This window comes from Mesoplodon bidens, assembly GCF_964165515.1.
Source record: "Mesoplodon bidens genome assembly, chromosome: 16".
Taxonomy (NCBI): domain Eukaryota; kingdom Metazoa; phylum Chordata; class Mammalia; order Artiodactyla; family Ziphiidae; genus Mesoplodon; species Mesoplodon bidens.
Genome location: NC_138173.1, coordinates 59,048,853 through 59,075,750, shown reverse-complemented (window position 1 = coordinate 59,075,750; position 26,898 = coordinate 59,048,853). Strand labels below are relative to the sequence as shown.

General features: G+C 38.6%; 1 protein-coding gene across 3 annotated transcripts in view; it reads right to left on the bottom strand.

Annotated features, from left to right (window-relative positions):
• Positions 1–2,653: 2,653 nt before the first annotated feature.
• COLEC10 (collectin subfamily member 10) overlaps positions 2,654–26,898 on the bottom strand; it is a 43,572-nt gene continuing 19,327 nt past the window's right edge. For 2 of the 3 annotated variants that reach the window (XM_081258838.1, XM_081258839.1), the window contains exons 2-6: positions 20,727–20,798; positions 19,279–19,350; positions 9,819–9,872; positions 8,121–8,216; positions 2,654–6,258 (exon numbers count right to left, since the gene is read on the bottom strand). In XM_081258838.1, the coding sequence (XP_081114964.1) occupies positions 5,867–6,258; positions 8,121–8,216; positions 9,819–9,872; positions 19,279–19,350; positions 20,727–20,798 (686 nt within the window). In that variant the 3' untranslated portion in view covers positions 2,654–5,866. The remainder of the gene's footprint in view (positions 6,259–8,120; positions 8,217–9,818; positions 9,873–19,278; positions 19,351–20,726; positions 20,799–26,898) is intronic. The other variant, XM_081258840.1, reaches the window with a different exon arrangement.

Below are 26,898 nucleotides of genomic sequence, written 5' to 3'. Positions count from 1 at the left end.
ATTCATACAGGCATGAATCAGTGAGGCCTGGACATTAGTGCATACTGAGCTACTGAATTTTTGAAAATGTAAGAATGAGGAAAACTTACAACAAAACTTTTTAAAAGGAGCAGTAGTGTAATGCTCCATCCCATCCCCAGTAACATAGATTATCTGAGGAAAGAAGAGCTTAGGTATTTTTTCTTTTACACTTTCAAAGATGGAGACACAAACATATATATTTACTCCCTGCCCTGCACTTTTTATAAAATATCTCCATGCAAGGGTGTTTAGGGTTAGAAACTCCAGAACAAATATTTTCAAGCTTCTTTAAAAACCGTGCTTTTTGATATTTCATTCCAGTGTCTCAAAATGTATTTTTGGATCTCCTTTTTCTCAAATGTAGAGATCAAAATTTTGGACTCTTGGAGATATTTGTTCACTCTATTCTTTAAGCCCTAAGGTCCTTTAGGGCAAAGATAATATCCCTATTCTGTGGAAGAGACAATTGTGGTGATTGTAATTGTGTGCCTGTACAAAAATCCTTCATCCTTCCTGGAGACTGAGTCCCTGAAAAGTACCAACATCAGCAGAATCAAAGATAAGATCAGACAAACCAGAGAGTTTGGGGAAACATATTTTGAAACATTATTATTTTAAACATAAACATTTCCAAAAAGCATCTATTTGTAAAACACATATGTTTCTCCCGGTAAGCTTTCTCCAGAATCATTTTCTCTGAGTTGATTCAGGAAATATCCATATGAAATTGTGATCTCCTAGGAAAGAGTCTCCCACAGTTGTCTATTATGTGCACTACACTTAGTAAAAATATTCACCTAGACTTTATTGGATGTAAATTGAATATGTTTTGCAATTATGTCTCCACTTACCTCATTTTCTCAAGACTTAGGAAATTTCTGTGCCTGCCTTGGTTTTTCACATATCATGGCGGAGCTTATGAGTATTCTTCCTGACTGATGTTCTATCAATATATCGAGGGGTGAGTTGTAGACAGTCCTCATCTCTATCACCTCCCCCAGAAGCCCACCAACCCAGTTTGTACAAAGGATAAGACTTACGCCTCTTGATAAATTCATCTGTTTAAGGGTTCTAAAGTGAAAAACACATAGGCCAAAGCATTACATAGCTTTAAAATTGTGTGGACACACATGAATCTGCATTATTTCCCAGCTGCAGATGCCAACATGGTGATTAATTTAAGGTTGCTGTGCCCACATTTTAATAAATTGTAAAATTCTGATTCCCTTCCCCCTTCTCCCTACCTGTCTTTATTTTAGTATGAAAGTGACAGTCTGTGGGAAATCTGGGTTTCACTGAATGTCAGCTGTAGGTCACCAGAAAAAAATAATGTGGAGGAATATTTACCAAGTGTTAATGCTCATCCATGCACAATCCCAAGGATATATTCTGTCTTGTGAGGAAGTGGTGTGGGTGAGTATACACAACGACATGAGAACTTCTTGTTCACATCAAAATTAGCCAGCCTACAGGAATTTATAAATGTACTTGAAGAGATGTGTCAATGTTGCTCTTCAAGAAATGGTAACGTTGTACTTTTACACACAAAAAAATTATCTTTGTCCAACTTATTTCAGTATAATTTTGAAGAGGTGTTATGTTGAAGAGGAAGTAGGAGTAAAAATAGAAAAGTTTATATATTCCATCCGTGACAGTGGATTAACTCTTGGGCTTCAGTGTGGTAACCTCGATGTTCAATGAGCCGAAGGAGAGCTCTGTTCATGAGGCTAGAAGTCTGATCTGTCTTCTTTTCCATTGTGTCTCCAGCCCTCATCACATGGTAAATGCTCCATAAGTACATTTGATGAATTAATGAGTTAGTGAGGTCTACTAGGTACCTAAGCAAATTGTTCACCATGTCAGTTTCACAAACCTGGTCTCTGACTTGGACTTCATCCCACTGGCACTGGACACCTGCCTTGAACCCTCTCAATCAGGTCTTACCAAACCATCAACCTCTTAACGGCCTCCTCCCTTAGGGTTGAACCCTCTCCACTGAATACTCTCTCCTAATAAATAGATTATTTATAATTGAGATGCCCCACATGACTTTCAATCCCAGTTCTACTCTATATCTGTGCCTCTAATGCCTCACCAACAAAATTTGAATTCACTGGGAGTGGGGTATACCATATAGGGTTAGAGAAATGTACAAAACTGGGTATTCACCTTAGTAACCAGTGCCGCAGTGAGCACAGCTCTCCCTGTCCTGATTTGTACTTTCATTTAGAGCCTGATCCAGCTGGTCTCAGGGTCAGACCTCTCAGAGTTATGAACAGCAGAAGGGAGAACAAGGAAATAGATGGAAATTAGAGACAGCATATTTTACTTCACTGTAAGGAAAAACTTTCTAATGGGGTTAGAAAATTACCCAAAACCTTCAAATATGGACTGTGTGACCACCTGTTAGGAGTGCAGTAAAAGAAAGTCCTATATTCAAAAAAAATTAATGTATACCATATCTGTGGCAAATGCAGTGGGTGCTGTTATTTAGTTAACTTTTCTTATTCCACAGATGTCTTATGGTCTCCAGGTATGCAATCCAGAGAGCTGAAAATTAATTGGTTAATAACAATCAAAGAAGCTCATACATCTAAGCAGGAAAAAATACCTTTTCTTTAATGCCAGTAGTTTTTATGGGTGAGTTGTCCAAAGTGTAATCAATGTTTGTTATATTTCTCTCAACACAGGGTGTATACCTTTCTACAGTGTTTGGGCAATGACTCTGGGCATAAGATATTTCTTCTTGTCTGGCTATAGTGTGTGTTGTTTTGAAAAGGCAGCATTGTGCAATTGTGAACAAATTTTTAATTTTCTTCCCCTGGAACCTTTATGTCATCCTTGGGGAGTGCCCAGATATGTTCCTGAAAAGTTGAATATACATTTAACTTTTGAGAATGAAATTGATTTCAAATGTTAATTATTTAAGGGAATTATCTACTTTATTCTCTTATGGGGCAAATAATTACTTGCTCATTTTTATTTTTGGTAAATCTCAATTTTAATATATCTGCCTTGCTTTCCCTAAATCTGTAGTTATTTGCAAAACTGTAGTGACACTGTACTAAATCACCTCCTCAACATTAATGACATGTGTAGACATTCCTGAATTTAAAAAGAAACCAGTGAGTACCATATTTGTAAGGCAAGTTTCTGAATCCCCAGCAATTCTATTAATTAACCCTAATCTTTAACTTTGGAAAGTAATTAAGAGAGATTATTTGAGCCCCTGTTATCACAAGAGAATCGTGGATGAAATTCCATTCAATATAAGAGCAAAAAGCATAGGCTGGAGAGAACACTGGATTGAGAGTTTCAATCAGCAGAGTGAAATCCTGCTTTTCTTTCAAATGAGTTGATTTTGGTAAACTGCTTAGCTTCCTTGGACCTCAGTATTCTCATTGGAAAGATGGCAGTAAAAACGTCAGCCCTTCTTACTTCACAGAGTTTATCAGGATCACATGGAAAATGTTATGTGAAGACATTTATTTTGTAAAGCACAAAGTAAGTTTTATAGCAAATCTAATTAACTGTGTGGTGCCTTCAAAATTTCTCCCAGGCAAGGTCTCAGGATGAATCCTACCTTTGAAACTCTGTCATCTTCTCTTGGAAGCACTGGCAGCAACGATGAGTCATTGAGAGAAATGTTGTTATTATTATAATAATCATAATAGAAATTAGAATAGCATGGACAGTACACACAATTAATATTCATACTTGGGGGGCTTAGAACAAATCAGAATATAAATCCCAGTGTGAGCTGCCCATAGGCAATGTTTACTGTCTGTTCCCTCTCTCCTCTTTTCTAATTCCTTTCTTTTCCTCTAAGTGCTTCTAGATTCTTGTTCCTCAAGCTCTTGGCTGGCATTCTACCCCAGGATACTGGATTTGATATGGTATCCTGTTTTGTAATTTTGATTTAACTGCCCTGCGTTCAAAATATGCCACATTCTCAAAAGTCTGAATTAGTAACTAATCTATTAACCTGAGGAATGACAAACATTGACTGAAGTCCTGTTATGAGCTGAATTGAATGAGGTATAAATGGGAGATCTTGACTTTGATGTCACTGTGCCCTAATGACATCCTACACAGTTAGAACCTTCAGAACTTTTCCCCAGAGGTGAGAAGTGGAAAGGTCACAATTTTGGCTAGCAGACTGTTTTGTATGACTTAGAATGTGGATTAAGAATTGATTAGTTTCCAACATTTAAAAATATAAAGATATCTTATAAAGTTCCAGCTTTCTGACTTCTCTTAAATATCAGAACATGTAGCAACATTGGGTCCTCCATGGCAAAAATAGCAGTGACTGAGAAGCAGCTGTTCCTTTGGGAGGGCAAGCTGTGTTCAGTGTACCAGGATCCCCACCTGCTCTACTTCATTTATTTATGTCATCTCTATGGCCTCTGTAGAACCTGAGCTTGTGACCCTTGATAAACTCACAGAAATAACCTAATTAAGTCCTATCTCATAACCAGTTAGTCATGGTTGAAATCATAGACAGGTGGTTTAAGGTGAACATATGTCGTTGATCTGTTTCTCTTACTTCATTAACTGTTTTGCCAGCATTTTAAATGTTTAATTGTATGTCACAAACTATAACTGGAGCAGCAGTTTATAAGGGGATAATCTAGGGTTTTGTTGAACTTTTATTTTTAAATTTCAATTTAGACCTGCTTTGAGGTTTGATCTGCAGTTCAAAGTAGAATTTTACCAGCTTAGTAAATGTGAGTCTCAGGCATGTTCCAAACTCCACACTTGACACATTCTTGTGATGTCATAGTACTTGAAAGCATTACTGAGGTGAGATTTTTACAACATACAGTAGCTGAGAATAAAGGGCCTCCCACAAAATGTCACAATGCATGATATATTAGAGGCAGAGAAGGGTCTTAGAGACTTGGTGTTGGTAGCACCCTGAAGCTTCTAGAGTTTTCTGAAGGCTTCACAAACCCTTTCCTTCATTCTCCATGCCCAAGGGGAGAAAAGTTGCTATGGATAAGCTAAAGATGAGGAAAAATGGAGCCATATTAATAGAAGGGGGCAATTTAGCAGGAGGATTATAAATAATATTGTGTGGGAACTCACCTTTTCTTTTTTCTTTTCAATTTCTAGGGCTCCCTTTTCCTCAGATCAGAGGGTTAATCTGGAAGCCTGGGATTTACCTGTGGGCCTACAGAAAGGGGGCCAAGGCTTGGTATACTTCAGTGAAGGCTGTCAACCAGAAGAACAAAAGTTATCTGTATGATTCCATATGGTCTGGAACAGGGCACTAGGCTAGAAGTTCCTCATATAGAGGCTTAGAGTTGAAGTATTTCTGAGTCTACACAAAGAAGAGGACCTTGCTTGTGTGGCTATGGCCATGGTGGGTGACTGGTCAAAGAATTGGGGATCTTGGGTTCAAAGACAGATAATACCTTGACATTCCTAAGAGAAGAGCCTCTCATATGTCTGGCTTGGAGCCTAATCATCCCCAACCAACTATCCAATTATCCACTGGGCTAGATAGACAGTGGTTTACGGCTCTAGGGAGAGGTGGCAGAGCAAATGCCAAGTGAGAATTTCATTTGAGACATAGACAACCACCTCCTGCACAACTAGTAATTCAAGCTCTCTCTTGGGACCCATAACCTGGTGAGCTTATGGCTCAATAACATACCGTGAATGAAAATGTTCAAAATCGTCATGGACGAGCATGGCGATGGAGATTCCAAACCTCAGTCTAACATTTCTCACTTGCCTTGAGTCAGAATGAATTTAGCGTAATTAGACAGAAAAAGATGGATAAAAATAACTGCCATGGTAGTCACAGGGAAATGACAAATGTGCAGCAAGAGGGAAGTTACTTTTTCTTCTTGACAAACTCACAGACAAAGTACATGGTAAGATGGCACTCTGTGTCATTCCACCTGCCTGAACTCAGCATTTCCACACAGTCCTCGTGGCCGTAGGGGTCGCTGGGCTCACCCTCCTTCCAGTTGCTGTAGTTCTGGAGTGGAGTGTTGTCGGTGAACACGTACTGGCCCTCTCTCTCAAGGTCGTTCACCCCGATGAACACCCGGAAGAAGCCACTCTTGGAGACGTAGTCTGCCAGGAGCATGTTGGCAGCTTCATCCTTCGGCATGGCTAGCATTCCACCCCGGACCCGGCAGTGGGTCAGGGATTCCCTGTAGTTCTTCTCCTCCTGAACGATGTAGTAGAATTTCTCTTCGGTTTCCCTAATCCCTGCTATGACTTTGCAGCAAGGAAAAGAAGAATGTGATTATATATGTCAAAAAGAGAAATGCTAAGTATAAAATATTGCTAATTTAAATTCATTTATTCAAAGTTTAAAATTCTTTTCCAAGACCCTATCATGAGGTGGGCACTGGTTCAATATTTTCTCCACCTTTCTAGTTGTCAAATGGGGAACAAACTCCTATCATTGGTCCTCCCTTGTCTTTTTCTCCTTCACTTCCCTCACAATGTGAAGCAGAGAGCTATTTTGACAAAGATGTGTTATATGAACTGTCACTCAGCTCATCTCAGACAGTTTTTCCCCTCCTAGTTTATGCTTTTGCCACACTTACAGTTCCATGAGCATGACCTTCTCTCTTCCACTTCCGTGCCTTTCATGGCTGGAAGGTCTTCTTACTGCTTTATCCGGCAAATTCCTACCTGTCCTTTAGATCTTAGTGGAAGTGTTCTCTCCTATAAGAGCCTTTTCAATGCTCCTGGACAGACATGAGCACTCTTGTGCATTCTCCCCTATGTTTCCATTGTCCCTTTCACTTCACAGCACTTGACACATTCTAGTCTAATTGTTTGTGTGTCTCTTCTACTGAACTGTGAGCATCTTGAGGCCAGTGACCATGTCTTTGCCACTCTGTAGCCTCAGTGCCTGGAACAGCGTTAGGGGGTGGTAAAGGCTTATTGGACTGATATGGAAATAATACAGACGTTTGTCCCTATGGGACAGATTCCTAGATTGTGAACATACACATCAACTGAGATGGTCTATACTTCACTCCAGGTACATGAAGTAGACTGAGCTTCTGAGTAAGATTCAGGACAGAATTGGGGACTCAGAATCATCCCGAGCTCATAATATGCTATGTACGTTTTGGCCTACGGGGGCATCTACATACATCTTTTTAGGGTCTATAAGTTAAAATTTACAAATAAATCTATGAGCACTCAAATATTAAGGACTACTGTGCTATGTTGAACCTCTGGGGTCTGGTTTATTCATTAAGGTCCAAGTCATGTCAGATGAAGCATCTTCTGTATAGGTTATAACCAGAGTTATAACTGAGGGTTAGTTCATATCAAACATTTCCTATGCCTTTAGTATTACAAGATGAGAATGGACACAAGATGGCATCTGTGTGCCTCCAGTATTGTACAATAAATATGGCTGGATTATAATAAATAAAAGTACAACAAAGTGAAACCAACCGTAACAGTAACTAAAACAGTTCCCTCATTCATACTGTCTCAGGAGAGGGCACATAAGCCCCACTTTAGGGGCTTTATTGAGAACTTTAATAGGGAAATACAAGGGAAAACAAAAATGACTGATATGGAAAATTGCACAATTTAGAGAAATGCATAATGTTCCTATTGATTTGCACTTAGGGTAGAGGAGTCATGAAACCTGTGTTCAGATCCGTGCTCCACTGTTCATTAGCTTGTATCTATGTGTAAGATAATCTCTCTAAGCTTCGGTCTAATCATAAAAATTATTATTATTCCAAGTACTCAAGAAAGTAGCTGTTGTTTTTATTGTGACTTTTATCTTCTGAGATGCTGGCCGATGAAAGCTGGGCCCTTTTTTTCTTAAGGCCCAGCTAGCCAAACGCTGCCTCTTCTTCATTCCCCTTTTTCGCTAAAGCACCCTTTACTACCCATAGGAACGCACATATGTATGTCCATAGGAAGTGGACCTGAAGTGTCCTAGAATGAGTGGATAATTAGGATTTTGAGAGACCTTTAAACTGGTGACACTATCTCAGTAGGCCTTTGCCCAAATTATTTCCCGCTAGGGATGTTGGAATTGCAGTGTTGAAAGAGATAAATCCACGGATAAATAGTACAAAGCAATAGAAGAGACTCACCATTCTTGACAAACTTCATTGATGTCTTGAGGCGAGCCACACTGACATCCAGTTGTCCAACAACTTTTCGGTATCTTCCGCAATCACAGACAGTCCCTTTTAAATGACAAAGCTGTGAATTCATGTTGAAGCACAAGCAGACTGGTTGAAAAGAGCAATTGCTCTCTTCCCAATATTTACTGTTTTCTTCTAGTCTTGCTACATCTCTCTGTGAATGGCTATGCTTTTTGTCTTTTATTTAAGACAGGGTTTCTGATATACCTTGTCTTTAGGAATTCAGAAAATATCTTTTTAAATATTTTAAATTAGTTAAAACACACTTCTAAACCAGATTTTTTTAAAGAACAGTAAATATGACTAACCACTGTACACATATTTTGGACCATTTGGCATTTTTGTTGAACACAGAACATACCAGTCTCAGAATAAAATCTTTACAGCTTTTAAAAAACATATTTCTAGCCAGTCTTCTCTTGTGTTACTGCATTGTTCACTGGCTCACACAACTCTGCCAAGATAGGAGAAAACTTTCACAATGAAATAAATGTTAATTCTGATTATCCATTTGGAGTATAGCTTAATGTTTCAAGGACTAAGTTTAAACCTTGTGAATAGATCTATCTTGCAATTTCAAGAGTCGGTTGTTCCATTTGTGGATTAACTATGATTTTTAACTTCTGCCATTAATTCCCCTTTGCTCATTTACCTTTTCACTTACCTACTGGTAATGTGGCAGAGAAAGAATTGTAAGGAAAATTATGTAAAATTCAAGTGATTCCCAGATAACCAACAAGGGCCTGCTGTATAGCACAGGGAACTCTGCTCAATATTATGTAACAACCTCAATGGGAAAAGAATGTGAAAAAGAATAGACACGTGTATATGTATAACTGAATCACTTTGCTGCACACCTGAAACTAACACATTGTTAATCAACTATACTCCAATATAAAATAAAAAGTTTAAAAAAATTCAAATGATTCCCTTTTCCTATTTAATGGCTGCTTCATGTCAACATTTCCATTTGCTTTGTTTCTTTGGTTGTTGAAAAGCAAAATGAATTCTATTAGCCAAAGGAAAAAAAAATCTGTGGCTTTATTTATCCACATTCACAGTTAAATATAAGGAAGTTAAAAGAGCTCCTAGAATTAGTCTGCACTACACCTTTACGGATAGAAATAATTGAAGCTCACCAAGAACAAGCTACTTTTTCCCTTGCATCAAGCGCTGGAAATAGACCTCTCTTTCAGTAACAGGGAGAAGCTCCCCAGCCATTGAGGCATGTTCTGTAACCACAGGGCCTCACTGGATCAGGCCAGTTTGCTGCTGGCAAACTACTTGGCCAGTATTTGGCTGAGATGTTGGTGGAATGTAAGACGTGCTGGTCCAATTGTTGTGGCCCTCATGGATTTTCCTCCTCGTCTCGGAGAATGAGGGCTGCTTCCTGATGTGCTGGGTTTGCTGCCTCATGGTAAGCATGGGAGGGGTGGAAAGCACCATCCTCCCCTTCCCCAGAGGCTTGGAAAGTCACCAGCAGATAGAGAGGAAATTTTCATTCTTCCCTTTCTTCTGGCCCAAGGAAAATGAGGTTAATCCCACTGAAAAGACTATTGTTTTTCTATGAACTATATTCATTTTTAAGATGAATAGATTTGGAATGATGCTAAAAATTAAGAAGAAAAACTAAGTATATTATACCTGCTTTGCCTTTTCCTCCAGGTATCCCAGGCAAACCCTTTTCCCCTTTGTCACCTGAAGAAAAACAATAGCCATGACAAGAACAACTAAATGAAATAGTGTTATTGATGAACAGAATAGAACACATAAAATCTAATGAAATAGAATTATTTCAGGCAGACAATATCTTATACACCTAAAATAACAGGAAAGAGGTTTTAAAATTCATTGTAATATCTCCAACAAATATTCCTTGGTTTTATAAAAATAATTTGATTTTGAGTTGGCTGTACAGGTACAATAAATCAAACAAGTCTTAATTTAATTAGATGGAATGCAGAATTCCAGTGGATGTATAGATGTTTAAGTTTGTGTCACTGATCTTACTAACATGTTTTTATAATGTGGCCTTCTGGGCAAAGCTAAGACAATATTCTGCATGTTTTTAATTTAAAAAGTGCCATTGTTTTATATATCTGGATCAACTGATTAGCACTACACAGTGTCTGTGTATTTATTATGCCCCCAAGTTCTTCCATGTGGCTTTGCCCTTGGATTTTCAAAAACATGTATCGTGCTTTTTCAATTTAATTCAACAAATACTTACTATTTACTTACTCTATGCAAGACAGAAGACTTGCTTGGTATTTTGAAAGGGTATAAAGAGGGACAAGATTAGACATCTGGCTTGAAAGAGTTTATGCTTTTTGGAAGAGATGTGATGTATGCAAATATCCATAATATAAAGTTGTGTCCAAAATATTATACTGACATATCAACCTTGATAATTTTCCTCTCTGCTCTTTTTTGTATTTGACCCTTTTCTTGTTCAGTCAGAGACATCCACAAAACAGTTCTCAGAGAATCAGAATTATTAAAGTAGAGAGAAAAAAAATGTTGAATTTTTTCAACTTCAAAATAAGCTCTTGAAGCCCACGTGAGGCACAATAATTGAAAGCAAAAGCTTTTGATTTATAAGAGGAAATGTTTGCCTGAAGTTTTGGGCCCTGAAGTTCTCTTTTCAAAAGAGAAGACCCTGATAGAAGTAAAATAGAGTTTATGCTTCAACGGTGATCTGGAAAAAGAATAAGAAAGAATTCAGGGGGATGAATACAGGATGAAGGTCATCCAGGCTAGAGAAGAGTATGAGGCTTACTCTTGTAGGATAAAGATGTGGCCAGGAATTGGGTATATGACCAAGGGAGCAATGTAAGGGGCAATGGGGTCAACATTGAGGTTCTACCTAACCCCTTCCTTTCCCAGCAAAAGGGAAAACCTGGGAGCCACTCTAAAACCCAAAGGGTTCCCCATGTTGCCTGCCCACTAGCTATTCTTTCATCACTGTCTGCTGACTGCTTTTCATTGAGTCCTGTACATACTGGCCACTGATCATGCAGAAAGGCATGCCTGCCAGGGCCCCCAGGATTTGCTGAGCCTTTCCAAATTGACCCGTGTGGACACTTTTCTTTACAGTGATGCCAGACATTCATGAGTTCCCCAAACGAAAGGAGGGGAGTCCTTGAAACCCCAAATGTAGTTTAAGTATGCTGGGGAATGCCTCAGAACTTGTTCTTGGATGAAATGAGACAATGGTGAAATCTATGACAATGGAATGTGATAAATATTATAAGAAAGACCATGAACAGAGATAACATACCCTGTCCAATGCAGAAGGGAGTTGGAAGAGGTAGTGCCCCAGCTGGAAGAATGAAGGAAGGCTCTCCTGAGGAGATGGCATTGGAGCTTCAGCAGGTGAAGGTGGGAGCAACATAGGAAACAATGTACAGCAGAGGTACAGTTGGGAAAGAAGCATAAAAATATGCCGAGCACCCTGATGAGGAAGATTGATCTGGACACACCTAAGCTGCGTCCTGCAAACTCCTCATTTCCTTTATATGTAAATTGGAAAAGATAAGACTAGATTTTGAGAGTGTGTTAATGGAAGAAAAGGAATATATACTTGCTGAGTGCCAATCATTTGTCAAATACTGTTTAGATACTTTATAGGTATTATCATATTAAATCCAATGAGCTAGGTACTATCATTATCTTTATTCTACAACTGAAGATATTGAAGATCAGAGAGGCAAAATAAATTGCTCAAGGACATCCAGCAATTCAATAGCAGTGCTGGTATTGAAACCCAACCACTTCTGACTCCTCAATTCATGGTGTTTTTCAAATAACAATGACTTAATGAAGGGAAGCAAAGTCTTCAAAAAATGTTATAAAAAGTTGAAAGGAATATCAGTCCTATCATCACCAAAAGCAATATGGACTTGAAAGTTCATATGAATATGGCTTAATTTTTAATTAAAAATAGTTTCTTTTCTTTATATGTGAATCCTTTCAATTCAACATAGGTTGAAAATTGATTCTAGTTCTGCTATGATCCTAGTTCTGGTCTAAGCCCAATAATGAATATCTTTTAAAAAGCATACATAGAGTATTTGCTTTAGAAAATGATAGGTTTTGGGGGACTTCCCTGGCCAGCCAGTGGCTGGGACTCTTTCACTGCCGAGGGTACGGGTTCAATCCCTTGTCAGGGAATGAAGATCCTGCAAGCCGTGCAGCACGGCCAAAAAAATAGGTTTTTAAGGAAAACAAAGTGCACATAAGAAACCAAGGAGATGAGACATTAGCACCATTGTCTACAAACAGAATGAAATAAAGGAATTGCCTGGTAGGTTTTCAGAGAACGTAAAGACGGCTGTGGATCAGAGTAGGGAAAGATTCATTGAAGCAGTAGCCTTTAACTGGATCTTAATGTGGGAAATAGATACTTGAATTGATACATGGATTTTTTTTCTGAGAAGATGTAAGCACTGTGACTACTTTCCAGTATTTTGACATGAATTCCTTTCCTTTTTTTTAACAGATGGGAAAGTCAATGCAGTGTGGTGGAATGCAAAACCATGCAAGTCTGAAAAACCAGGGCTTGAATCTTGACTATGCCACTTAATAGCTAAACATGGACAGGTTACGTAATTCCTTTAAGCCTCCATGTCTTTCATTTTTAAAGTGGAATAGTGGTACCTTAAGTCATAAGATCATTAAGAAGGATAAATTAGATAATGTTATCATGGGATTAGGTCTGTGCTTGACTCCCAGAGGATGTTCAACCAGTGTTAGCTTCTGTCCCCTAAATCAGAGTTATGGTAAAGAAAAGCGTGCCAAGTACTTAGCCAATTCATGGTGAATGTGAGCTCAGAGTGTCTACTCCCCAAAACGAAATCTGGTTTAAAGCATACACAAAAACTTATTTTTGACCCATAAGTGAGAACACCTCTGTGTTAACTGTCTTCATGTTGAAGAATTAGAGATTGCCTTTAAACAAACAAGCACCATAATACTTTCACTGTAAAAAAGATTATTAACCTCAAGTAAAAGCATCTATTTTGTCGTGAGATTGAATTTACCTACATGAAATCATCCTTTCCTATTCCTGAAATGAAATATTGACATCCAGAAAGCTACCTTATCCATTCAAGTGACAACATTAAGGTCAGCCCAGAAAGCTGAGATTAATCTGAGTCAGTGAAAAATTTAGAAGGACCAATGACAAAATGAGAACAATACATTTCAAAGTTCAGATTAAAAATGAAATTTATCCGGGTGAGCCAGAGCACTGAACTTCCATTTTTTTTTTTGAATTCCAGGACACCCTCATAAATTTGAAATTCCAGGACATGACATAGCTCTGGAGGAGAAAAAAATCTTAACCAATGGTGAAAACGGATGTTAAGGGAAAGTGGTACTTAGAAATAAAGAGTAGAAAAGAAGGTCACATCATAGGAAATAATGTATATCATTTATTTTTTCATCCTTAATGCAACAAACATTTAGAAAGTTTCTACTGTATAGTAGACATTAGAATAAAATGGTTAAAAAGCAGCATCCTCACATACACTTTAAACAAAGAGACCTGATATAGCTTTTGTTCATCTGTTTCCTCCAGAAATCTATGGTGTATTGGATGAAACAGACAACCTAATAAGCCATGACGATAATAAACTGATGGAGGTGTGCGCTAGGTGTGTAGGCAACTGAGTTTGAATAAGGAATTGCCTGAAGAAGATAAGGTTGGTTAACCCTATCCGTTCCAGACTCTTACTTCTCCAATTTTTGGAAGTTCATCCATTTTAAGGCTCAGAAAATCATACGAAAACTTTTGATCCTACCCCTTGACTCTGTCATCCACCACCCTTCCTTCCAAAGTTACCTAGTCTTATTCTATGAAAGGATTAAGACCAGGCTCAAGATCATGAACTTCAACCCTCCTGGTTGGAGTCTCATCTAGATTTGGCACATCTAAATCTAGGAATGTGCAACGTCTAGAATAATTAATGAAGGCCTTGAATTCTGGACGTGTTCATGGCAATGACTTAGCCTCCCACTCTACTTCTGCTCATCTCTAGGGCAATACTTGAGATCTTAACCTTATATAACTTGGTCGCATCTCAGAAATCTTGAAGTCCAACATCCCACACTCTGGCTACACCTTTCCCTCCCTTTAACCATTTGTTAAATGAAGCTGATAGAGCCAGAAGCAGATTCATGATGTATTTTTATCTGAAGCTTATACAATTTGAGGAGACTTCTTTAAAAAAAATACTAAATTACAAATGACAAAGTACTTATAAAAATGAATCCTTATTATAAGAAAAGAAAACTAAGTCACTAAATTTTAAAAGTAGCCAATTACCACATTACAAAATTCACTAAAAATCATAAAATTTTAATAAAAGAATTTTGTACTTCTATAATTCTTTTTTTTTCATATATTATGTGCTGCATATGTTTGGCTGCATTCATATACATCCATTGACCTATGGATAGGTGCATAATTTCCCATTTCAAAAAAAATATCATCTTTGCATAATTCAAGTTTGGGGTCTGTTTCTGCATGCTGTATTCAATTCCATTGTTCTATTTGTCTCTGCACTAAATCAATACTATCTTAACTGTTTAACTTTATAATAAATATTTAAATGCAGTAATTTAAATCTTTCACTTTTGTTTTTATTTTTCAAGATCGTCCTTGGGTATTCATGGTCCTTTTCATTTCCATATAAATTTTGAATTGGCTTATCTATTCCAAGAGAACTACTTCTGGGATGTTAATGAAATAGCACTGAATCTATTGATCAATTTGAGGATCATCCTAATAATATTGATCATCTTAATACTGAGTCAACCAATCTATGAATGTAGCTTTACCTCCATCTCCTTAGATATTCTTTCATTTCTCTCATTATCAACATGTGGTGTTTGTCATAGAGAGCTTATGCATCTTTTGTTGGATTTATTCTTAGATATTTGACCATTTTGATGCTATAATAAATGGAATCTTTCTAATTTCAGTTTTTAAAATTGTTTCTAGTATTTAGAAACAAAATTGATTTTTATAAGTTAAGCTGTCTATAAAACTTAATACAAATAGCTAATTTCTAGATTCTTTTGTATTTTCTGGGTATGTTATCATGTCATCAAGAAATAATCACCCTCTTCTTCATTTCCAATTATTATGATTCTTATCTCTTGTTCTTGCATTTTCGCTCTGGCTGGCACCTCTTCTATAATATAATGTTTTTTTCTTTTTTAACATCTTTATTGGAGTATAATTGCTGATTAGACTTGGTGATGAAGGCTATGCTCATCTCATTTCCAATATCAGGAGAGAAGTGTTCAATATTTCGCTACCAACTATGATTTTTAAATAGGTTTCTGTTGTTGTTGACATTCTTTTCATATTAAATGTTTCCCTCTATTTCTAGTTTGCTACATTTTTTTAACACGAATGGGCATATGTTTAATTAAATGTTTCTTCAGAATTCCTGGAATTTTAACTGGAAATTTTTGTTTTTGAAATGAGAAAAAGAGTGGCATTTCCTGGGCTACTCATCTCTGGCAGACCTTGAATTCCCAATTCAGTTTGAGCAGCTTTCTGCTCAAGTCTCTTAGTCTCTTAATGCTGCCTCAAGTATGAATTGGTAAATGTGGAAAATTAGCACAGGATGTAGAGCTTACCTTAGCGTGGCTCCCCTAAAGTCTTTTTCAATTTGGTTGCCCTCTCATGCCTTCAGATATGGTTTTATTTATTTTTTGACTCAACTAGTCATGCTTAGCAGAAGGATTAATGCAGGTGAATCTCTCATGGCCCGTAGCAGAAACCTGACTTTAATTTTTATTATTAATAATGTAAGAAGTTGCTTTCACCTTCACAACTTGTTATTGATGGTGTATGTAAATTAAGAATATTGTCAACTTTGAGAATACCTCTGTAAAGTCTTGTTCATATCTGAGCTGTTAGATTTGGAAAGTTTTTCCACAGATTAACTCTGGCCTGGTACATTTCAAGCCTTCTTTCTTTTGCACAATCGACAGATTTCTTGGGCTGAATGCCCCGGACGCATTCTTATGATGATCTGACTTCTGCCCCTGCACTTTTTCATTATGACTTTGGATAGAGCTGCACAGTCGGTGGTAGGAGTATTCTTGGAAGTTATTCCTACTTTGGAACTGTTAGCAAGAACTTAACTGTACATGGAAGTAACTGCAAACTACACAGATATATCTCATTAAGTCCAAAGGAAATATCTCCCCCACTCAAGTTCTTCTTAGCTAGCTCCCAAAATACTTGTATCCACTCCAAAAACTGATACAAGGAGAAGTATGTTGGAGGGAAGTTGGCGCAGGAGACACTGCTCTCTCTCTCTCTCTTTATTTTTTTAAGGCTGTTATTGTCTTTATTTTGTCCATGAGGGAACTGAAGCACAGATAGGTTAAGAAATGTATACAAGGTCACATGGCAAGAAAGACACTGAGTCAGGATTGAAACCCAATCATTCCGATTTCGAACCTCAAGAGTTCAAATATTCTGCTGTATGGCAGCCCAAATAATCCATGATGGGAGATGTTCACACCTTAACAGATGTGTAAACTCAGGTTGAGAGCACAAAGGAAGGGTTCAGGAAAAGCTTTATAAAGACGTCTATTTTTCATGGTCTTGAAGAATAAGTGGTATTTTGACACACAGTGATGGACGAAGAGGTGTGTAGGGGTAGGAAACTGTCTGAGCAAAGGCAGAGGGCAGAAGAAGGCACCTTGGCATGTTTGGGAAACAGCAAAAGGAGACAGTACCCTTAATCCATGCATTCCAATGGGGACAGTACCACCTCATGGATGCAAAAGTCAGTGCAGGGGATGTGAAAAAAATCTTACTCTTTTTTAATATATAAAGTATAAATACACACAAACTACATAACATATAGTCCATGGATGGTGTTAAAATTTCACGGAGGGGTAGGCAAGAAGGAAAATATGTCTAAAAATCTCATTAAGGGGGCAATATGTCTCAAAAGGCTTGTTGGCAAGGCATTGATTTTTTTTAAATGTTGAGAGGCACCATTTTGATGAGTTAAGGTTATTTTACAAATTTCACCAAGACTTGTGGCCATGTGAACCCATCGCCGAGGCTCCTCTTGGCGGCTTGGGAAAAACCCAAACAAGTGCGGGGCTCTGAAGCCAAAACATCAGTTTCATGGTAAAACCACCACAGGTACATCCTACAGCAGGACCATGAACTATGAGGGGTCCATGTAGCTCTTCTTCAGCTACAAGGATTTCAACTTCAAGTGAATATACACTATACGGTGGATATAAGCCACTGGATCAAAAGGAACCATAATAACTTCTTTTCAGTGGTACTGCCTTCTATTTCTGCCCTCAGATGCAGGTCGAAGGAAGTTTCTCAAAGGAATGAACTGGAGGGTGTTCCAAGCCACAGAATGAGAGGAGAGGGGCCATAGCCTCAGCTCAGCCTGTCGTCCATCAACCTGCCCAGGAGAACACACTGCTGGCCACTGCTGGTTTAATTATGCAGCTGCTCAAGCACATATGGAAGGCTGGAGGGGACATCAAGGCTGCAGAATTCTATTACCCATAGCACTGAGTTTCCCCACTCTGCACCTTTGCTCAAGTATCTCTTGCATCTTCCTCAAATGCTTTATCCCTGTTTCCATAAACATGTTACTATTCTTCAAGACCTCAGTCAGCTCTTCTTCATACCAATCTGGCTTTACTCTCTGACATGGTTCCTATAGTAGTCCTGTAGTTATGCAGCATTATACAGTTGACCCTTGAACAACACGGGTTTGAAATGTGTGGGTTCACTTATGCACAAAGTTTTAAAAGAAATATATTGGGGAAGTTTGGGGAGATTTGCAACAATTTGAAAAAACTCACAGGTAAACCACATAGCCTAGAAATACTGAAAAAATTAAGAAAAATTTAGGTATGTCATCAATGTATAAAATATATGTAGATACTAATGTATTTTATCATTTACACCATAAAATATACACAAACTGATTATAAAAAGTTAAAATTTATCAAAACTTACAGACACGACTACAGACCATACATGGTGCCATTCCCAGTTGCGAGAAATGTAAGCAAATGTAAAGATGTAGTATTAAATCATAACTGCATAAAATTAACTGGAGTAAATACTGTACTTAGGTCATAATTTCGTAGCCACCTCCCACTACTACTGTGGTGAGCTCCAGTGTAGCAAGTATCTGCTTAAAATGCCCCTGTGATGCAAATCATCCCCACTTGAGCCCGTTCTCCTATGCTCAAATAAATTGTGTATCCAGGTAAAAGGAGATCGCTTTGTAACTTCAAACCAACAGAACGATGTCTGTACAAATTGCTGAATATCAGAAGCAATAAGGGAGGGTGGGAGGGAGGCTCAAGAGGAAGAGGATATGGGGACATATGTATGCATATGGCTGATTCACTTTGGTGTACAACAGAAACTAACACAGTATCATGAAGCAATTATACTCAGTAAAGATCTATTAAAAAAAAAAAGAACCTGCTACCATTGTAGTGCTTTAGGAGAATATGATAGGTTAGGGTGCTTAGATAATAAAGGGGAGGCTACCTCTGTTTTATAATATGGAAGCAGGAACCTGCAGGATCAGGATATGACTGAAAACAAAAGGATGTATATACACACACCTCAAACTCCTATCCTATTAGTAGATCTCAGACACAGACTTATTATTATTCCACTCAGATTAAAAAGGAATATTATACTGCCCTCAACTACCTTGAGTTTTATGAATAATTATTTTCTACAACTGAGTGTGCTTCATGGTCATGACACCCATTTTAATTGCATAAAGGATTATAACCAGTAGATCCCAGGAGAGAGTTCTGGGTAGAGACTAACTGAACTTTATGTTTGAATCTGTCCCTGAATTTCAGTTGAATTTTGCTCAAGGCCTTTTTTTAAAGACACATTGCTTACGTATGGAAGAAACTGCCAACATAGGAGGAAAGAGAAAATGCGTGTTTTAAAAGAAAGGAAAGGAATCGTTTTTCAAGGTACAGAACATTTCAGCATATATCGAGGGTAGGTTCAATTGGCTTTAAATTGCTCCTGGAGGATAAATAGTAAAATGTAGCTTACCCTTCCTACCAAAGGGCCCGGTCTTGCCAATATTGCCTTGGTCTCCTACATCACCCAGTTCTCCTTTAATTCCTGAAAAGCAAAGCATGTCATCTTTATATCCTAAGGTTTTATCTTCCCTTTAATGATGTGCCTAGTATATGATATTCACTTGAAGGAAATACTGAAAAGTGCATTCTTCTATCTGTGGTATATAATAAGCATCCTGTGCTGTATTATATACATCCTGTGCTATATTTACTATTTTAATAGCATTATAATGTATGTATTAAAATTAAAATGTGGGTGAGTGTGACAGTCCTGGGCCTGATGATATTAAAATGCAATATTTCTAAAGACCTACAGCAGAGGATGTTTAATCTAAAGGTCAGATAAGGAGATGAGTGAAAAAATTCTTGCAGTTTTTTCGAATTCTGTTCCTCCTGAGATCCATTTTGGCTTCACTTTGGGATTCTATTTCCTCGCTACTTTAAAACAAATTGGACTAGCTTAGCCATTTTTTTCAAAGGGGAGGGAACATACAATCATAAAACCTAGTGATTAAAGGGACATCAGAGATTGCCCCACCAAGTTTTCATCCAAAAAAATATAATCAGGGGTTCCTGAGTGCCTACAAAATTGTCACTAATTTGCATTTTTAATCTGTCATTATCTAAACAATATTTACCAGTTGTAAAGCTATCTAGTTGTGAGAATAATTTTGCAGCTGATTGTACATAATTATAGAATAAGAAGAGTTTAAATCAGCATTTCTCAAATTGAAGTCTCAAAATCCTATGAGTCTTTTTCTCTCTTTAACTTACTGAAGATTTTAAAATCAGTGGTCTAGGGCCACTACCTTGTAGCAGATGGCAAGGAATAGTTCTAGTGCTCGGAAGGCACGCGCTGACACATCACAACCCAGAAGCTGTATTCTGGCGAGGCTGAGTTTTAGCCTGTGAGTAAAACCATTCCCTAATAGCCTGTGTGTTATATTCTCATTTTCTTTTCTCCTGTTCTTCCCATACATATCCCACCATTTGCCAAGAGATCTCGGAGAAAAGTGAGTAAATCAATGAATCAGACAGCTCTTTCTGCTCTTGCTTTTCTTTCCCCTCACACTCTAAGCCAGCCGGCCAGAGGTGCTTAGCATGGCATCTGAGGGGAGACACAGCGGTGAACATGGCTGTGTTTCTAAAACTCAGAGTTTCTTAGATATTCCCAGAGACTGCAATTCCCCAGGGCTCCCAGGGTGTTCCTCTCCCACCAGCCCTAAGGATGAAGCTTGAGAAATGTGTCCGAGTCTTGTCGACAGGCAATCTCATAGGAACTCTCTGGTGGCAAGTAAATTCATCTAGGAAACACATCTCATTAATCTTTGGAGCAGAGGGCGTTATGAAAGCTGCTAACTTCCAAGGCAAGTCCAGTAGAGAGAGAGAAAAGTGTCAAAGTCATATCATGTTACCTACCTTTCGGCCCCATGCGTCCCACTTTGCCATGCTTTCCCTCCTCTCCTGGATCTCCTTTTTCACCCTCATCTCCTTTTGAAATGGAAAATGAATGATGAGTGGAGCAGCTCAAATAGGAACATAAGCACAGATTCCCCAGGACAAGCTGAACATGGTTAGAATCCATCCCTCAGCTCAGTGCTGGGCTTACAACTTCGATTTGATTATATCTATAGGCCCATGTGAACGGGACACTCAGGGAAAGAGAAGAAACTCCCATTAACATTTTTCTTTCACTTCTCCCATGTTGTTGGAAGAGGTAATCAAGAGGATGTGACCACTGGTTGACCAGCAAGCTAGACCCTGGCAATCAGAGGCTCCTTACCCTCTCCCCTGTCCTTGGAATGTATGTTCCACCCAGTTCTCTTAGCCCAAGTCATTTCAAAGATGCAGCCTTGAGACCACCTGGACTGAATACATGCTCGAACCCAGTTAAGGCATCTATATAAACCTTTAAGATTCTGGTGGGTGAGTGCAGAGATCGACTAGTCTTAAGGCCACTCAAGACGAGCCTTGTAACTTCCCTTGCTTATTAAACCTCTCACCTACCAATCTGGAGTGGCCTGCCTCTTTCTTCATCTCCCCTTGCTTTCTCCTTGCTTTCTGTGTACGGGGCCAGTTTCAGAATTCACCGAGGAAATTCCCAAAATTGCGAACCAACACACATCCAAATCTGTATTTAAAGAATTACCCTTATTGGCAAATCCCTGAGAAGTTTGTTTGGCCTGGCAAATCTTGATTCTTGCTGGAGAATCTGGCAAATTCTGGAAGCCTGTGCATGTATATATATCCATATACATGAATATCTATGCACAATATGTATAAATATATAATACAAATATATATTTATATATTATGTAAATATATGTACATTGTATACATATATAATAGATAGATATGTAAACATATATATAAATTGATAACCCTCTGACTACATGCTTGAGAACCCCCAAATCATAGGCATGGACCTGGAAGATAAGAGCAGAAGACTAGCTAGGAACGGGGAACAGCTGCAAAGCAGTTCTATGTGAGCAGTGGCTATTCTAGTCATAGGTGGGTCTAGCTCTAGCAACTTACCCAGTCAGGAAGAACTGAATTAGTGGTTTGATGAAAGGTGTCCCGAACTGTGAATCAGGAATCCTGGATTTTAATGCCATTTTAGTCACTGATGGGTTAAGCAAATTTTCAAAAGTCAGTGACTGAGCTTATTGGCTTTGGAGTGAGGTAGATCTGGAGTTTCTCAGCTCTACCGTTCAGTATCTGGAGAAAGTTGGCTATGTCACCTCCCTTTATGAGCCTCATTTTTGTTTCCTCTAAACTGAGCTAATAACACCTACTAAAGAAGGCTCTTGAGAAGTTTAAATAAGATATTATGTGTGAAAGACCTGGAATGTTGCTGTACACCTGAAACTTACACAACATTGTTAATCAACTATATTCCAATATAAAATAAAAATTAACAAAAAAAGACGTGGAATATAAGTGCTTAGCCATGGTTGCTATCATTGTTCTTTCCTTTATACTTCAGGTTCCTCATCCTTAATGTAGAGATAACCCCCACCCTCCCTAACTCTCCCAGTTGTATTAGGATCAACAAGGTAAGCATGTGAATGTGCTTTGAAAATAAAGAGCACACCACACAATATTATTAAGACGAGCTACCTGCCTTATCACCACAGCAACCTCAGGACAGGAAGGCATCCTCGTCATCACCAGTGGAAAGTGGTAGATAACAGACTTCGTAAGACAAAAATGAAATTCCTGGGATTAGATTAGATTAGCTTGGGAGAGAGAATGTTGAGGTGTTTGTTCATTTATCCAGAAAAAGCATAACAAGTCATTCTCTACTTTTTTCGGAGAATGAATGTTAATATTTTATTTTTTTTAGAACGTTAATATTTTAAATGAAATAATATTTTAAACGGAGCAGTTAGATTTCCAGGTTGTGAGATTGGTCAGGCATTGGAACCCTTCACACACGAAGCTCTAGTGTCTCCTTCTGGGGAAGGTTTCAAAATAAAATGCACAGATGATTTGTGTGATCAAACCAGTGGGGTGAAGTGGATGAACTAGATGGTGTTTCTCTAGCTAAAGTTATTAGTGACTGTTTATCAAGCAGTTATCCTGGGTGCCAGCACTGTGCTAATGGGATCACCACAGCAATTCTAGGAGGTGGAAACAATTACTGCTCCATTTTCTGAATGGAAAAACTGAGACCCACCGAGGTTAAGTTGTTACCCTGTTGTCGTAGAGCTTGTGACTGATAGAAGTAGGATTCAACAATATGTATGTCTCTGCCTCTCCAGATCCCTACTAGCAGGTAATTGTTCCTTCTAGTCTAGGATTCCGTGACTCTCATCAGACCGGGGATTTTACAGAACTTGGCACTGTGCCACATTTTTCAGGGAGAAAAGTGGAGATACAGAAAGTGAGTCTTGTTTCTTTTTAAATAAGATGGATAGTGGGGAAGATGAAACCAGCTCAAGGTCTCAATGACTTAATTCATAGGGAATGTATCCTTGAGGTAATTTAGTATAAGTCAGACCTGGCTTTCTCACTCATGAGCTGAGGGACCCTGGGAGGTCCTTGACCTTGGGCCTTGTTTCACCCGTTTGTAGAATGGACAAAATAATACTTTTTTCAGAGAGTATTTTTTTTTTTTTTTCCTGCGGTACGTGGGCCTCTCACTGTTGTGGCCTCTCCCGTTGCCGAGTACAGGCTCCGGACGTGCAGGCTCAGCGGCCATGGCTCACGGGCCCAGCCGCTCCGCGGCATGTGGAATCTTCCCGGACCTGCGTCCCCTGCATCTGCAGGCGGACTCTCAACCACTGCGCCACCAGGGAAGCCCCTTAGCTCCATTTTACAGATGAGAAAATGAGGTCAAAGAGAGGTTCAATAACTTCCCAAGGTCTCATAGCTCGTAAGTAATAAAGTCAGAATTCAAACCAGGGAAAACGCCTTCAAAGCTTTTGTTCTGAACAAGGTGTATGATTGGGAACAAATTTCTGTTTTAACATTTCTGGGTTTGGGAATTGCTATTCTGCACAACGGGACCAAAGATGCATGTCCTGCTCACCAAAAGGCAAAATCAAATGCAGGCATGTACGTGGTTTTTTAATATAATCATAAAACGACACTAGTGTGAATTATTGGTGCCATTATTATTTCTTCTCTCCCCCTTCTTATGAGCTTGCCCATTCATTTTGAAGCAAGTATCTAACTGGAGGCAGCCAGGTGAGTGACTCAGTCATCTGCTGCTCCCTGGTGGTTCCTGATGGAGACCTGGGAGGGTGAAAACAGGATTATTATTCTTCTGCCCTGTGTGCCTGAATCCCAGCCTGGTGGTGAGAGGGCTACTGGCAGCGATGAAGTAAACAACGTGTACCCTTGCCTTCAGCTTGGGTCCCAGCTTCATTTGATCTTTGGGACTTGTTTTAATGAGAACAGAAGAGAGGCATAAAAGCAGGCTTTGGAAAGGATCTCCCACATGACGCACAGTTGTCTGCTTTTACCCTCTTGGCAATATTTCATTGGATTAGTAGGGCAATTTAGACTTCCTTTCCTTCTTTTAAAAATAGCCACTTACATTTTAAAATTAAATGAAAAGCTATAAACTGTGATGAACTAATTTCAGTTTTACAAAAATTATTTGTTTCAGCCCCTGCCAGGCCACCAGCTTGCTGTGATAATCTCTCCAGCAGAATTCCAGCAGAGCACACAGCTGACCAATTTTTCTTAGGTACAATTTTTTTCCCCAAAAAGCAAAAACTCTTTTAAAATGAAATTCTAGTTTGAAATGAAATAGCCGAACCTAGGTCATTACCCCTGCTCAAAGGAAGTAATTATTAAAACTTAGTGAATTGATTTTGGAAATGCCAAAGAAAATTCACTGGAAGCTGTACTTTTCCCACTGCTAGAATAATCTTATGGACTGGGGGCAAGTTGTTAACAGTCCTTCTCCTGGTCAGCCTTGGAATTGAGTGATACAGGTGTTATGGTATGCTTTATCAATGAGGCCAGATTCCTACCTAAAATATATCCTCCCCAACCCTACTTATGCCCTTTTTCCATGTATGCTGATTGCATCTTCATTTTTGAAAATTTTCATAGTTGTATCAGTTATCATCTGGACCTCTCATATATATGAGATACACTAGTAAGGTCATAAAGTGGACCGCATCCCAGTACTTCTCCTTCCTCAATCACGACCTCATCATTCCACAGAAACATAAAAAAGAACAAAATAATGCTATTTGCAGCAAGATGGATGGACCTAGAAATTGTTATACTGAGTGAAGTAAGTCAGTCAAAGGCAAATATCGTATGATATCACATATGTGAAATCTAAAAGAAAATGGTACAAATGAACTTATTTACAAAACAGAAATAGAGTCACAGATGTAGAAAACAAACTTATGGTTACTGGGGGAGAAGAGGGGAGGGATAAATTGGGAGATTGGGATTGACAGGTACACACTACTGTATATAAAATAGATAACTAATAAGGACCTACTGTAGAGCACAGGGAACTCTACTCAGTACTCTGTAATGACCTATATGGGAAAAGAATCTTAAAAAAGAGTAGATATATATGTATATGTATACCTGATTCACTTTGCTGTACACCTGAAACTAACACAACATTGTAAATCAACTTTACTCCAAAACAAATTTTTTTAATATAAAAGAAAAAGAAAACTTTTAGGCCTCACTGGGACCTGCTATTGTTTGCCTTTCCTCTATTCACCCAGGTTACCAGTCCCTCTGTGCCTCCACCGACCTCCCCATAGGTCCTGGATCCCTTCAACTCAGTCACATTCACAAGGCTCACCCTAAGGAAAAAGGAGTGCACTGCACTGGAGAAAAGAGCTCTGGAGAAAGTCATTTCATTTCTCTGAGTCTCAGTTTCATCCGTAAAATGGAGGAAAAAATCCTTACGTCAAGGGATTGTCAGAGACTAAAGGAGACAATGCATGAGAGGTGTTCAGCACAGTGTCTGGTGCTTGGTAAACTCATCTATTCTTGTTTTAGTGAGAACAGAATGGAGGTACAAAAATGATGATGATGATTACGATGAAAGGTCATCTCTTTTGAACCTATCTCAATCCTTATTTTAAAATCATTACTTACTTTTTTATTTGACTATGCATTTTTTTTACTCATTACTATGAAGATTTTCACGCAAAGATAGCTAAGTAAATATACACCCATTAAAGATACTGAGGTATCTTTAACAATTAACAAGTTGGCATTGCTTCATCTATTTATTTTTACTGATTTTTTTAAAAGTAAATTATAACCAATATTTCTCAAAGACTTCAGCAAGTGTCTCTAAAAGGTAAGAACATTCTCCTATGTAAACAAAATATCATTATATCAATCTTACTTTTTAGTGGGCTGCAGGGATTTGTGTTGTTGTTGTTGTTGTTGTTGTTGTTGTGGTATGCGGGTCTCTCACTGTTGTGGCCTCTCCCATTGCGGAGCACAGGCTCCGGACGCGCAGGCTCAGCAGCCATGGCTCATGGGCCCAGCTGCTCCGCGACATGTGGGATCTTCCCGGACCGGGGCACGAACCCGTGTCCCCTGCATCGGCAGGCGGACTCTCAACCACTGCGCCACCAGGGAAACCCAGGATTTGTGTTTTGTGATTTCATTTATCTGGAGCCCATACTACTGTGCTGCATATAATATAATCTAATGAAAAACAGGCAAGCACTTAGAAAGAGGAAAAGACATTCAGAGGAGTAAACCGAGGTTCTTTGAAGACAAATCATGACAAATAATTTCACTTTCTCTTCTGAAAGGACTACTAAGAAACTGCCATGACCAGAGTGATTGGAAGAAGACAAATTTCCACTGGTCTTTCACAGAAGACAGCAGTTCCTGGGAAGCTGGGGTGATATATTGATGAAGCCTACAGGTTCCACTCTTACATATCCTGAGTTCAAGTCCTAATTATATCACTTTCCAGCTTTGTGAACTTAGGGGTAATATTTAACCTTTCAAAGTTTCTGTTTCATCTGTAATTGGAAATAACTAGAGTACCTACATGTTTAGTCTCCCATATTGAGGGCTGTTTCCTTACTCTGAGACACATGGTACTTTGATTCATTTCAATAGCTTTGGGATGGTA